This window comes from Cyrtonyx montezumae, unplaced genomic scaffold (genome assembly GCF_038088225.1).
Source record: "Cyrtonyx montezumae isolate F1298 unplaced genomic scaffold, pur_monq_1.0 scaffold_4, whole genome shotgun sequence".
Taxonomy (NCBI): Eukaryota; Metazoa; Chordata; class Aves; order Galliformes; family Odontophoridae; genus Cyrtonyx; species Cyrtonyx montezumae.
In genome coordinates, this window is record NW_027072045.1 from 2,329,131 (window position 1) to 2,344,582 (window position 15,452).

General features: G+C 41.1%; 1 protein-coding gene across 2 annotated transcripts in view; it reads right to left on the reverse strand.

Moving 5' to 3' along the window:
- Window positions 1-15,452, reverse strand: part of DOCK1 (dedicator of cytokinesis 1) — a 262,795-nt gene that overhangs the window by 209,934 nt on the left and 37,409 nt on the right. Inside the window, exons 12-20 of one of the 2 annotated variants that reach the window (XM_065746466.1) lie at window positions 14,724-14,803; window positions 12,653-12,778; window positions 11,106-11,230; window positions 10,760-10,858; window positions 9,521-9,593; window positions 7,974-8,077; window positions 7,301-7,484; window positions 2,707-2,804; window positions 246-335 (exon numbers count right to left, since the gene is read on the reverse strand). In XM_065746466.1, coding sequence (XP_065602538.1) covers window positions 246-335; window positions 2,707-2,804; window positions 7,301-7,484; window positions 7,974-8,077; window positions 9,521-9,593; window positions 10,760-10,858; window positions 11,106-11,230; window positions 12,653-12,778; window positions 14,724-14,803 — 979 coding nt within the window. Of the gene's footprint in view, window positions 1-245; window positions 336-2,706; window positions 2,805-7,300; window positions 7,485-7,973; window positions 8,078-9,520; window positions 9,594-10,759; window positions 10,859-11,105; window positions 11,231-12,652; window positions 12,779-14,723; window positions 14,867-15,452 lie in introns of both variants that reach the window. The other variant, XM_065746465.1, reaches the window with a different exon arrangement.

Genomic DNA, 15,452 nt, shown 5'->3' on the forward strand with positions numbered 1-15,452 from the left:
GCTGCTCATCTGCACCAACACTCGGATCTTCTCCAGGAAGATGGCAAGATGCAATCGCGCCGTAACTCCCAATCACATCTTGAACAGAATAAAAAGCTTCTGTACATTTTTAACCAAAAAATGATGACTAGTTAACCACTAATAACGACTGCATCAAGAGGAAACTGCGTATTTACATCGTGACCACTTGTTTTTACTCACAATTAAAGTACTTACATTTTAGTCTATGCACAATGCAAACTTACCAAAGCATCGAATACTAATGTGTCAAACGTCTCACTCTCTGAGTTCTCCATCATTATGTTAAAAAGTGCATCCAGTGTGTCTTGAAGGAACTACAAATAAATACACGAGCCACCACATGTAAGAGGAGCAACACAAATCAGATTTCACACAGGTTTATGCAGACACTAATGCTTTTGTTTATGCAAGACGTTTTTGAAAGTTAGCTGAGAAAGGGAAAATTTAACCTTGTTTTTCAGCAAATTCTTTTTAGTTCATTACCTATACATCCATATCATTCAAGAAATAGGAAAAAAAAATATCACTCTTGGTACTTGAAGAAAACATTTAATCTATTTATAGTAGACGAACAAAATATATTCCAAAACTCAATTCTGACACACAGCCAACAGGGTCATGCAGTTTCTGAAGACTGATGTTTCATAGCACAAACCAGACAAGCAACTCAGGCTCATGCCAAACCAGTCACCCAGAGTAGTTTGAGCTGAGCAGTATGAGAAGTGCACAGCCTATGGCTTTTCACAGCTGCACAATTCCAAATGACAGCATACATGCAGGTGTGGGACACAGAGCACACAACCTCCTGCCCCAGCCCAAAACCTACAGAAACCTGTCTATCCCTGTACAGAGGAAGTCCTCACTAGCCAGCTGGCTGGACACCCTCATCTGCACAACATGAAAGTAAAAGCAGATTAGTGTCAGGGGACATGAGTCAAACAGTGATAAAAGCTGTTTTACACATATTTAATTGCAGCACTGCTTCCCACTGACAGCAAGCACCACGCTGATAAATAAGAGACAGACAGACATATCCAGCTCTATCAACACAGGGTTCTGCATCTGCACATCTTCTTCCATCAGGTGACAAAAGCAATGACAGAAGCCTGGGCTACCTCTGAGCAACCCTTGGTTCCACATTGGGGCGTCATACATTGACTTGCATTGGTAGAGTTCAAGTTTTAAATCCGTTCACAAGGACTTCATGTAGTAGCAAAAGGGATGCAGAATATGTGCTGCTGCTATTAAGGAAATGCTCCTCAGGCAGGCAGGCAGCACAGCTAACTTCTGGACTTCCAGTTGATACTGTCATGTGCTATGGACTCTGCAGAGATGTTGGAGATGGAGCCTCCATCACAGGGAGGAAATGTTATGGCTTCCATCCAGTATTGATGCTGCCAGACACAGGAAGGATCTGCACTGGTCCCTGCACCACCAGGCAGAGAGGTTTTACATGAGTTTTAGAACACAGAAATAGTTTAATAGTTTCCATTTTATCAAATGTAAACTTCTTTGCAATACACATGTATTGTGTAACTTGAAAAAAGAAAGAGGGACAGTTGGATATGCTGGATATTACTGACGCGTGAGAGATCAGTCTACACAAAGACTTTCTGAACCTCACTGTAGCAGATAAAGCAAACCAGTGGTCTACAAAACAATGAACAAAGTGCAAAGAGCAGCATGAAGCATTCACTCTTCTGTCCTACGCATAAATCAAACTGTGCTCCAATTCCCACGTACAGGGAGATGCGAGCACGGCGTCGTACAAGTCCTCCAGCAGTGCAGGGAGATGGAGTGCCAGAGAAATGCTCAAATATTGCTGCTACTGGAACCTCGTCTGCACAGTGTTCTGATGCTTCTGAAATCACCAGTATCCATCAAGTGCTGATCTGATGTCGTTTGGAGAAGAGTGGAAATTACAAACGACAATGCTGCGACAGCGCTCGTCAGAACCAAGTACCAGTGTCAAAATACCAGTATGGAAAACCTTCCCAAAAAAAGCAAATCATACCTGGCATACTGTTCTCACCACACCACACTATTCTCACAATACCAGCAGCCTCACATGTTTTAAGTCAGTTTAAGATGAGGCATTCTTTATATTTCTATTAAAAACATTAAAATCCAAATGAAGCTAAAACACTCCCGGCCCTTAAGGGCCACCTGTCCCTAGTACAGTACATCTTTTGACACTTTATTATATTTGATTTAGTAGAGCACATTCAATAAAGTCTCAGCCTACTCTTTTCCATAAATAAATCTGTCTTTATGTAGGTCTGTGTAATCACTCAGTGGCCTTGGCAAATGTAAATAACTTGGCTCAGCTCACTGCTTTCAGAAGAAAGAACTTCACATCCATCTATTAAAAATATATTAAATACCATAACGTGATGATTCCAAGATCTTGCAAAGAAAAACAGCCTTTGCCTTACTGTATCCATGTATAAAAGTCACAAGAGTAACTAGAGGACACCAACAAAAATTCCTACATTAATATAAATTTGCACATTCTGTCTCATTACCACTACTTAACATCCAAGATGTTCTTAGAGGGAAAGGATATTAACATCCTGAAGGATGAGAGATACCTGGCTACAGTTCAATGTGCGCATATGTGCAGTGGGGTTAGGGAAAAATAACAAACAAAGCATCAAATTAACTTATACAAAATTAACTTGTTACCTTAACAACTTCACCACCATCAACTTTCATCAACTGCTTCAAGTTCTGCTGCAGCAGGTTCGTATTAGATCTCCATTTCAGAAGTCCCAAGAGATCGACTAGGGATTAAAAGAAATTCTATTATTACATCATGTGTGATATTTACTTTCGCTCACACGCTGTCACCATGTTCAGAACAAACAAGTTTATTGCTGCAGGTCAGGGACTCTCACTGGACAATAATACACGTCTAACGTACCTATGACACCGCAGAAACCTAGCAGAATATTTCTGTCCTGAAATCACTGTGAAAGGCTTTAAATAAAAACAGACTGATTTTTGAAATGTCATCAGTGAAATCTGGGCCAAGGAAGCCCGATCCCTCATTTCTCATTGGCTGTATACAACAGTGACAGTGATGTGTTTAAAAAAAGATGCCAACGTGAAATTAGTCATCCGCCAGCACAGCGATATCCACGCGGCTCTGATTTTTCCAGCGTGAACATTTCTAGGTTCTCTGCTCCCTCAAAATACCACGAAAGCAAAATATGACAGCACAAGCCAAACAGTAGCAAACCAAGTTAATTCAGGGGGAAAGCTGTCTGCTTAGTACCTCATAACATCCAAACTACTCAGCTGCTTTCTAATGACGGACGGGGGCTCGGATGGGATCGTGAAAAGAATCTACTGCATGCAGTCTCATCCCCAAATTATACATCCCACTGTTCAGATGGTGTCACTCCACCTTCCACTCATCAGCCAGGAACACAGCAGGCGTGCTCTCTCTCCTAGTAGTCATGATGAACCACAGCACCATTTTTCAGTTTCTCCTGAGACAACTCACAGTCACATTCCATCTGCACATCAGCGCGCCACTGACATCCGCACTGCAGCACCACTGGGTTATACCCACTCCTGCATTTTCTTGAGATGCAACATGGAGCTGCAGACAAACCCAGAAGTCCAAGCTCATCGTGCCTTTGCCAAATGAGCATTGGGGAAACCTCCCTTCCAGGTTCACCAGAAGTCAAGTTTTCAGCACAGAACAAGCTATCTGTAAGTCATCCTCAGTAGGAGAGTTCAAAGAGAAAACCACAAGATTTTAATGACTGCCTACCTTCACCTTAGCCACTGAATTACAAATGTGTACAACTAAATACCACAAAACATGGCTAACATTGTGTCACTTCTGCTGAAGCATCCCCAAAACCAACCTCCCTCGTGCTTTACTCAACCCCTCAAAGCAACCAACGAAAGATTTGCCAAGACATGCATCTGTAGAGTCTGTTGTGCAAATTACACAGGAGACCCAGAGCAGCTGACAGACGCTGCCCAAAATCTTTCACTCTACAGAAGGAATAAAAGTGTCTCCAGCACGGCTTTTGTTGGAGGAGCTCAGACTAAACCAAGTCTACTCTCTCTTTGGAGAGTGTTCAAAGCTGAAGCGGTGAGTCTCAGAAACAAAACATCAACAGAAAAAAATGCTTCTGGAAGAAAGCTGGAGATGTCTCTCCGAGGTATCCAAAGCATTTCATGAATACACTTATGTCAGGTTTCTAAAACTGAAGTGGGTTTCAGTTGGACTTCTAAAAAGGCACCAGCTTGACAAAAGACAAAAGCCAGCCCACATCTTTGGGATGGAGCCATGCAGCGCCCCAAGAAAACGAACCCATGGGCACTTTCAGTGCAGTGACACAGCAAAAGCACAATGAATATACATGTGTGAACTGAAAATGTCAATGCAGTCCAACAACAAGGAAGAAAAAAAGTAAGTTGCAACGTACAGAAAAAAACGTGCCTTCACTCTGTGACTGCAAGCACTAACCCCTGCAAAGCACCAGTCAACCACTTAATCCTACTCTCTCAGTAAGCATAGGCATTAAATAGCACAGTACATAGAACAGGGTAGAACATAAACTACTTTTATCCTACAGAAAATTGTAATTACTACAGGTTGTCTAGATCAAGTTGAAATACATAGGATCAGAAGACAGAGTAAGCCAACAGCGAGGATTTTCAACTGGGTTACAATAAGCATCTAGCCTTCCCATAGCCAGAAATAACAGCTTAGCACATTTGATACTGCAAGTTAAACACAAAGATCACCTTTTACATCTTAATTAACAATAGGAAGCAAACAGTCCAGTTTCATGATTATATTCTTTCCTTGACCTGTACTCATGCAAAGGTTTCCCTTCACTGATGCATCAAGTTAACAATACATCAAGTGACCATGGTGATGTCAGGCATCACCTGAAAACTTCGATAGTTCAAGGATCTCACACTGCCTTAGATTTCAGTTTTAATATAGAAACTCCATTTCATTACAGGAAAATGAATTTGATATTTATGTCAAAGCATTTCTTCATCCGATAATGGACATATTTGTTGCCAAAGCTTCTTGAGAGCAGAAGAAAAGCAGAGGTATGTGGCAGCTGAATCCTCCACGTATGGGAAGAACATTACCTCCTTCCTCAGACAGAAGAGGAGTAGAATGCAGTCAAGAAGCAAAGCCATGACAAGCAGCATCTTCTGATGCCTCCAAGAGCTTCCTCATCCCTGAGCTTTGCGTGGAGATGCTTTTTTTTATTAGTACTTTTATTTCATTTTAAACAGCCCTTCTCAGGACTTTCAGTTTACATTTCTGTTCTTCCCAAAAATTAAACTCTAAAACCTAAGAAAAACATCGTTCCTACCAATGCATTTTGCTACTAATGCTAGGTGCAAAAAGCAACATTACCACTTTGCAGTTCATAAAGAACAGAAATTCTATGAGTGTTAGAGAGGCTGTATGCAGCCTGCAACATCAAGTGTAATGCAGAAAGAACCATATGATTTATTCACACAACTTCACAACTATTAAAAATGAATTTTAAAGCCAATTCCTTAAGAGCGGAGAAAAATATTAGAGATGACCAAAAGGAGTAAATTACTTTGGCTTTGGTAGCTGAGAATAACTGTAGATTTTTATTTATTGCTAATTAAGGAAGTAGTATTATCTCACAGTTTGACAGAAGTTAATACCAGCTTCAGAAACTGCATTCTGAAGAGCACCACCAACTTTTAGATGAAAAAGGATACTTGAGGAGTTTAGAAGTTAAATTGCCTGAGAATACATGGTGATCTTCTGGAGCATTGTAATACGTTGAGTGGTGGCTCTGACAAGTAAGTTGCACAGATATTATTACCTGCATCATTAAATAAAAACCCAAGTTCAAGGCATCTTAATTTGCACGTAACCATGAAACAACGCTGAGTCTGAATTGTAGTAATTTTAGTAGGAGTTTTTCTTTGAAAGCAGTCAACATATTGACTACATATTTCCAAAACACTACTGAGGTCTAAGAAAGACTGAGAAAAACACACAAACAAAGAAAAAAGCAAAACCCTAACAGTATCAATCACAAAGCAAAAGCAGCAAGTAGTTCCATTTCACACGGTGCTTGCTGTATTCCACAAAATCCCCAGATCACTGCGTTACTGCTGAGCCATGATCCTGTATTTGCACTGAAATTCCAGAAGTCATTTCTGCATTTTTTGCTAAGCATCCTCTTAGGCTACAAGACTGCCAGACTGCAGTAAGTCTGATGTGCTCTGAATATAAAACACTTAGGATGTGCTTGGAGAGAGATGTCCCTGGAAAAGACCGCAATAAAACTGTGAGTTGACTAGGAAGTGGCAGAGTAGTAACTTTTGTGGACAGAGGGGTGACCAAAGAATTAATTAACGTGACAACTCCAAGCACAGCTCCCCCATCCCCACCTCCACATCCCCAGCCTCAGCTCCTGGTGACTCAGGGAGGAAGGATGCCACTGCCCTGCGTGACTCACACCCAGTGACCCACCCACACTCCCAGCCCACTGTCACTGCGAGGAGAAGCCATGGCAACCAAGCACAAAAACTGAAGAGAGGGCACAGTCTGGAAGAGTGAAATATTTGCTTCAGAGGCTGCCACCAGCTCTGGTTGCAGCCAGGCAGCTGACAAACACAAGTGAAAAATGCACATAAGGTGGTTTTGAAAGGAGCAAAATACACCGACTCCATTCCTGCCTTTCCGTGGGAACAGAAGAGTGACCTCCACAAAAAACACATCCTCATGTACACAGCTGTCTGTCCACTACTGAAGAATGACAGAGCTCTCTTTGGGCAGAGCATACAGAAAACACTGGATATTGCACCTTGGAAATAACACAAAATAGATTAGTTTGGAGCACAGCCATGATATTATCTCCTCCTGAAAACAAACTCACCCTCTCTCTTTGTGCTATTATTCATATCCACACAGCAGTGAAATGTCACAGGGCCTGTTTTCAGCTTATTTCAGCATAAAAGTCTCAACTACGTGGAAAACAGAGGCACTCTGGGTTAAATGGATGCAGAAATACTTTGTTTACCTGCAGATGTTCTCTAAAGTAAAACCAAATGCATGGCAAGAGCAGAGTTGAGATGCTAAACTGTGAATAGATGCTTTCAGAGCACCCTGGCAATTTAATCCAATTCAAGTAATCCACCACCCCACTCAGAGGAAGGGGGACAGAGGAGACTGCATGTAGGTCTGTGCATACGGCTCCACTCAAGCTGCAAGACAGAAAGTGCAGTGTTTCTATGAACTTACCATTCTGAGTAAGCTTTGTGGAACAGACCAGAGTAGAAATCTGGAAAGAGTCTTTGCTGATGGTGCAGCTACCGAGGTTCTGCATGCTCTTCCCTGTTGCAGAGTGTCCCTTTTCCTCCAACTCTATTTTAGTGGACGGCAGACTTAAATACGTCGAGGCATCCTCAAGCTTCTTTGCTTCTGCCTGCAGCAGGGTTTTACATGCAACAGGAAAAACAATTTAAAAAAAAAAAAAAGAGCAAAAACATCCTCGTAATAGTAAAATTTTATTATTTACCCTGGAATTCCTTAAGAGTTGGCTCCAGAATTGGAGTTATCCAATGAGTCGTTAACAATTGAGCGAACGCATCTACAGCTCAGAGCCAGCATCTGATATTTAAAGGGCTCGACAAGTAGCTTCCCCCCCAGCCATGAAAATCCATATAAATAAAATTCAATTACAAGCCTAAGAAATTCAACAATTAAAACATCCCCTAGAAAACAGATCCCAGGTTTAACCATCAGTCTGCCATACTGGCAAGACACGCAGTACTTACTGATTAGTTGCTTGATCTAATATAACACTGCACAGCAAGCATCTTATGTACAACTGTGTAACAAAGTAGTTCACTGGAAGTAAGCAATGCTCATACTTAGCCTCCAGCTATGGGAAGACTGTCTCAAAATCCTATACCTTATAAACTATAAGGTCATGTTCTCCATCTCTCAAAGTTGTTCCATCGTATCTCATGAGCTTCACAAATGCTAGGGCAAATATTTTTTCAGATTTATCTTTGGCTGTTAAAAAAAAAAAACATAGATAATTAACTGTTCAACATTAGAACTGAAACTTCATCTAAAGTGTAAAAAAGAAATGGACAACCTGCATGTGAGTGATATCCTAATAAAGGCTCTCAGATGCAGGAAAAAACTAAAGAAATCCATAGGCTTTTATGCATAACATAGAACCAAAACCACATAAACATGCACCAGTGTCTGGCTGTGCTAAGCCACTGTACAACCAGTATACACTAGCTAATGCATTCAAGTATGCTCTCATTGTTCAACACCTAGTATCAAAAAATAACAACCAGGCAAGCACAGTTAATAGGAATTGCAAAGTAAATTAAGAAATAAGACCAGAAAGAAAGTGCAATCAACTTGAGATGGTCCAATGAGCCTATGAAGAAACACTGGGGCTGTAAAGCACAGGCTGTAATTAATATTTAAACTGTGGCTAAGCTAAATGTTTGTATCATCACACACTTTTTTGTCTCTGGTAGTCAGCAGTTCACAATCATAATTTTGACACCAATGACGCTAATTTTCAGCACACATTATTTTCATTAGTAGGTACTATTCTCTATACAAAGAGAACCTCTTATTAACAATCAATTTACTAAACATACAGCTTTAACTAACAGTTATGAGGGAATTAATTCCACATTACACAGATGCGTAAAGCATAAAAAGTATCACAGACTTTAAAATGCATCCAGTGGACACCACCTGCTTAACACTCAGTTCAACACATATATTCTGCAGCAAAGAAAATCGCTGCTGACTTTGAAAGGTGTTCTTGTCCAGTAAGACAGGGATGGAACGTAATTATAACCAAGACAAACCCCCAGATTTTACTAGAAAGCAACTGCTGACAAATGGAAGATGTCCAGCAGGACTGGCTGCTCCCTCCACCTCTCAAAGCATCCGAGCTGCCAACAACATTACAGAAAAGCTGTGGATAACCACAAGCTCTCAAGTATCACATCAAAATGACTTCAAAACAACCACAAGTCAACTTGAGAACCAGAAACGGAAACCAAGTTCCTGAATAGCTTATACTACTGATCTTAATCCTCCTGCAACTTCTCTTTCACATTCGTATTTCACATGTGGGGTGCTACTAAATAGTTAAATATCCTCACTACCACCTACCTACCAGATAAGCAACACCACAACCCTCTCAGCTCCTAACGGAAAGCTTTACTCACTAGCCCCTTTATTTGGTTTGGAGAAATGACTGGGCAGGAAAAGAAAAAAAACAGTGCCAAAAGGTAAGAGCTAGAAGTTGCGAAGAGAAAAGAAGTTGAAAAGCTAACATAAAATAAGCAGGCAAAAGCTTATCCCCACAGCAAAACCAACTGTAACAGTCAATTACAGATTAGAAATGTTATGCCTGTTTCAGCAGATTTTGGCACCAGACACTGACAAGAATCATAATGAAAAGGCCAAATTACTCACAGTCCTGGGATGATCTGTGTCGGAACGTGAACCTCAAATGACTCCGGTTCACGTCTTCAATTGGGATTGCGACCTGCACGTATTGGGGGAGAGGATGGAGAAAGGAAACAGTCAGGGCAGTATCTTCGAACATATCTACCACTACCAAATCTCGCCTAGACATTTTTCAATGGTAGTCTTGGCTCTTCACAGAACATTAATGTTAAGGACAAGCTTCAGTTGGCCACCAAAGACCAAAGGTCACAGGAAAATCTTTCCTTATTCTTGCAACTAAGAAAATTGAACAATTCAATTCAAAAGTGAACAATTCTTGCACTAAGAAAGAAAAAGGAAAAGGAAGCAAGGCCATTACGTTACCCAGCGAGATATGGAGATACTAAGGCTTACACAGTCATCATGGCTAAAACCTCAAAGCATTCCCTGTCAATCCCCTTAGCTCAGGAACAAGCTCACCTTGAGTATGACAGGCAAAGGTGAACTTCTTAAGATGCTTATTACCTATGCACCACTTATACTACCCAAACTATTAGTGCATCTCTGATTCCCACATAACCAACATGTAGAGATGTAACCACTCTTTCCTGTGATAGTTTTGCTAGAGGTGCTGTATTTCCTCAGCCATGTGCACAAGCAAGCTCCATGCTGTCTGCTGCTCCCTGCCACATCTGGGGTTCTGAGACTCCCCAGCAGCCACCTTCTGTTGCCACATGCAATGAGAGCTCTTTTAACTCGATACCACAGTTTGAGAGATCCTGAGAGCCTCTTCTTTGATATGCATCTCCTGTTCCCACTGACTACAGAATATTTCATTAAGCCAACATTGGCCTCCTACATAAAAACTGGCATTTAAGCTAAAATGTTATTATCCAAGCAGCTTCAGCAAGCTTGCAGCACAATCAGCCAAGTCCCAAATCAACGATGAGTTCAACAGTATAGCAATTACGTTTTAATCTCAATATTCTGCTTTTCTAGGTCAGTTTCATGGAAAGAGTAAAAACCATTCCTAAGCAGATGGTGCAGTGCCCCCATAACAGTCATCTTGACCAAAAGGATGAAAGAAATGTTTTTAGGCAATGAAAGTCTAATCTATTTTCCAGCCATCTCTGAAATGCTTCCTTTTGTTCTACTGAGGATGGCTACAAGCATTCATTTTCCTAAATTTGCTTCTCAAGACTTTCCACTGAAATCTATATTAACTTCATACAAACACAAATGGATGAGATTATAATGTGTATGTACCTTCACAGTCTCAAACCAGCGAGGCTGCTTGACTTGGTAATATATTACTGATTTGTACTCTGAGATGGCTTCATCACCAGCACCAGGAAAAATAACACCCTAGAAAACACAAACAGAAGAGAAAATGTTTGTGTCCAGTTTAACCCCTACTTTTCAATTCAGCAAATAGAAAATAAATCAGTAAGTAGGTCAAAACATGAGAGATGACATGCACTGATATGATATGGAGTCGCAATAATGGAGAAAGTTTTGTTGGAAACAAAAATAGGGACTAAAGTTGAAAATAGCTAAAAAGATGTTGAATAAATATACGTGTAAAAAGATAAAAACGTTGACTAAATAATACCTCTAATCTTTTCCCATCTTCATCATAAACAGACACCGTAACTTCTACATTTTTTGCTGTTGTTTTACTGCCTTTGTCAAAATCTCCTTGAACCAACGTTACATAGATATCATTGCGAACATCACCTGCAAGAAAAGCAGCACAAAGTTGGGAGCAATTTTCATAGTGAATCCTTTGATTCGTGAAACAAACAATCCACAGAATCAATGACCAACGTCACTAGAAACAAATATACATATGGCAAGATGTTTAAAAGCCATCGTAACATGAACATTGAAAAGCAGCAGTGCTGAAAGCATCCATGGCTCGCTACAATTGATTTAAGATTTATCAAACTTGAACTACCAACTCAGAGCTAACAAAAACACAGAACAAACAGCCAGGCAATTACTCCTGGTCCCAAAGAATACATCATCATCATTAAGATTATGTACCGTATGTATCGTTCCAGAAACACCCCAGTTCTCTTGTTGTCTATTTCCATTATTAATTTGAAAGGATACACTTCAATTCCTTCAACTTTTCTTACACACACATTTATATGACAGTCAATGCTGTAACATTACACTGGGAGATGTTCTGATGTTTGTGCTGCTGAGGGCTTCAGGAGAGGGCTATATTTAGCTTTATGTCTCAAAATGCTCTTCAGCCTCACCCCCATTAACGTAAAACTTTGAAATGAACTGGAAAACAGGATTTCCAATAATTCCAAGAGGCAGATGGTCTGCGTGCCAACATACCATCGTAACAAGCAGAGGTGCTGAGGTACTTGGAACATATTGGCTATATCGTAAAATAGCTGACAAATGCAGTCTGCAGCCACAGGAGGAGAGCTGAAACTCACTTGTTCCTTAAAATATCTGATGGCTCCTCCAGAGCCCATCAATCTGAAAGGACAGCCTATTTCTTCCTGTACTCCAAAGTTTGGCTTCTGTCATTGCTGGGGTTGTTCGTTTGCTTCTTGTAAATAAACACCAGATTCCAGCATCCACAGAATAGACACAGGAAACATTATAGCTCTCTTTCATATGCATTACCCAAAGTTAGCACAAACCCTAAGAGACCTGCTATCTCGAGATCAAGTCTTTTTGCTCTAAAAAATCTTACCCACTTTTCTGGTTTGGATTCCCCCTCAGGAGATAAAATCTTGATTTTACATCTGCCCTCACTAGGAAGACAACATGGACAGTGCATTCTGTACACATTTTCCTTCACTGGAAGGAGGAGGATTTCCAGTATCATCTCAACATCATGTCTCTGTTCAGGGGGAGTGTTACTAATTTCATTAATTCCTGCAGTATGTGTGGCAGGTATACACTTACCATCAATCTATATTTATTTTGGGACAAGATCATAGAATCATCAAGATTGGAAAAGGCCTCCAAGATCATGCAGAAAAGACTTCCAAGATCCTTTGATGATGTCTTATTTCTAATAGACACCACTACCATTTGGAGGTTCTTTTCCCCCTCTCAAAGCTTCATGCATATAGGTATTTAAAGAAGGTTAGAAAAAATAAAGCACAGTGCATTCACACAATGGCTTACCAGGCATAATGATCTCTGGAAATCCCATTTTCCGAGCCACAGCTGTTGACCTATCCACTAAGTGGGGGAATTCTTTTCTAATCTGATGAATATCTCCCGGAAGAAGTTTCAGAGTCACCCACAAACCTGTTGGATAAAAATCACTATTATTAAACTTGTGGTTTTTCTAGTTATTGAAGACACTTCCCTTTTTAGGGGACGCATTCAGAAGCAGTTGCACACAGCTTCTCACAGACAGGCTCACAAAGCCCAGATTTCAGTCATCACCTGGAACTTTCACTACAATGCATCCTAACTGAGGAGTACATCAGGTCAGCAGAATGACACCAACTGGAGAAGGGAAACCACCGGGCAGCAGCCAGAGCCACAGAAGCCCATCACACACCACCAGGAGCACCAGAGCTCCTCCTGCCAGCATTCTGAGAACCAGACTTCTCCTGTTCCTCACATCTCACAGACAGGGCCCTATAGAAATGTGCTTCTTAAGCCATTAGCAGAATCACCTCAGTGCTTGTAAGTACTTTCTAATGGAAGGTTCATCTTCCAGGGGAAGAAACAGAAATGGCACATATTTCCATTCAAAGCAAGGTTACACTTTACAACCAAGCCATATGGATACACCAAGGCAGCCAGCACCAACAGCTGACAGGTACCCTGAAACGGTTCAGTCCCACCACCCCCATCAGCCGTTATCATAGCACTAAGCACCCAAATCTACAGCATCAGCTTTACACAATCAACATTTTCCTCTCTTCAGCAGCAGAAGCAGCCGCTAAAGCCAATCCTTGCCAACTAACATCAGGCATACTTGTTACAGGGGGGAAAAAAAACAGATACTAAAAAAAAAAATGTGTTCCACACTTGGTGAAGTGACTGGTAATTACACTGAAGCATGAAATAATTGCAGCAGCAATTTTCAGAAAATCCCACAATTAAAAACTATGAAAAGAATGCCCCAAAAATATTCATCTATAAAATAACTGTGTGAGTAACAGGATAACCCCCACAATTTAACTATGCTTTTGTTTTGTATTTATCTGGCAGCTAGCTTTCTTGTCTACTAAAATCCCTCACAAATGGTTTTGGCCTGACTTGTTGCCAAAGACAGTTCTACCAGCTGCTATTTCATTAAACAGTAATGTACCCGCAAGGACTGGCCAAGCCACAACTCTTTGTCCTTTCTGGTTTGCTGGGGGTGGGCAGGGCCTGGCTTAGGGAAAGGAGTGCATCAGAGTTTCCTCCTTTCTGACACACATTTCTCCAAAGTGAAAGCTGAGGAGGGGAGGAAACCAGATCCAAGCTCTGCACTTCAGTAAAAAAGAATGTATATTTATACACATGAAAACTTAGAGTTTTACTTACTGTAAGTCACTAAAAAAAGCAATTAATTAAAAAGAAAATCAGCAAAGCAAAGCATAATTTGTCCTGATCTTATTTTTCATATACTCAACAGCCAACTGTAAGCAGGCAGCTCTGCACCAGCCTGCCTGGACACATATTAACTCAGACTGAAAAAAGACCACAGCCAATACTGTAATCAGAGCTACACAATTCACTGCTCTGCTGGTGTAACATTGTAAGTGTTGCACACAACAAAGGTAACCCAGAGGAAACAAGAGGGATCAGAGGGGCTGTTTCCTCCTGCAGAGGCATCACTGCATGTTCTGATGGGAGAAATCCCCTGCTCACTCGATGGGAAGTGAACTGCTGTGAGAGCAGCTGCAAAGCAGTGAGGAGGAGGGGAAGGAAAGGATCATTCCTTCCTTCAGCACAAGGAAGACAACATCTGCAGCTCTGGGGTACAAGAGCAGACTTCCTGAAGTTGTTTTCAGCACAGAAATACAGAGATGCCCCAGTGAGGGATGCTGAAGTGAAAGGGGGCAGAGGAGTCTGCAGGGCTGCTAATACAGTAATAAATAATATTAAACAAAGAAATATATTTTTGGGTACCAAACAACAAGTGATAGTGATATTATGCCCCCTTGGCTCCATATCTGTAACAATCCCATGCTGAAAAATCAAGCAACGAGCATTTTCACAGACACCAATGTAGAGAAAGAACAGTACATACCCTGACCCTTGTGGTTAACTTCTTTAGCAGCAATCACTTTGTTTATAACAGTCTGAAGGAAATCATTCTCCCCTGCCACCCTGGGTGAAAAACGGGATGATATGTTCAGCTGCTTGTGTCGAATGGCGTCATCCAACGCTAGCCTGGAGGATGCACATGACGACCAACACCAGGAAACAAAGGGTCACAGAAAACCAGAAGTCACAGTAACAAGGGAACACAAAAGATCATATCATAGTTGTGACAAAGAGTATTTATTAGTCAACGCAAGACAAAGGACAGGAAAGGTAACAAGAAAGACAGAGGAAGATCATTAATCAGAAGAACGCTGATCTACTGAAGAGAAGTACAGTAAACTCATGTTGTTACTTCTTCCTTCAGGAGCATGCATGCAGAGCCCCCATAGTTCTTTTTCAGGACAGGAATTGCATCTCCCACCTGAGAATCCCCAGTTAAGCAGTGAAAACCTACACAGGTAGGTTTTTGTTTTAAATACAAAGCCACAGACTGGCCCTGCTGCACCTCCAGGGTCACTTCTGGGGTTCCATAAAGGAGGCAGCAGTGCATGCTGCCTGAGGGAAAAGCCATCCATCTCACAGAAATGGCACAGCACAAGGAAAGCAGATAATCCAAACATTCTGTTAAACTCGATGAATAAATGAAGAGATGAAACCTATAAATAAACACCAGCATTAAGTGTCACTCAAGCAATCTTGCCAAGTGCTTTTG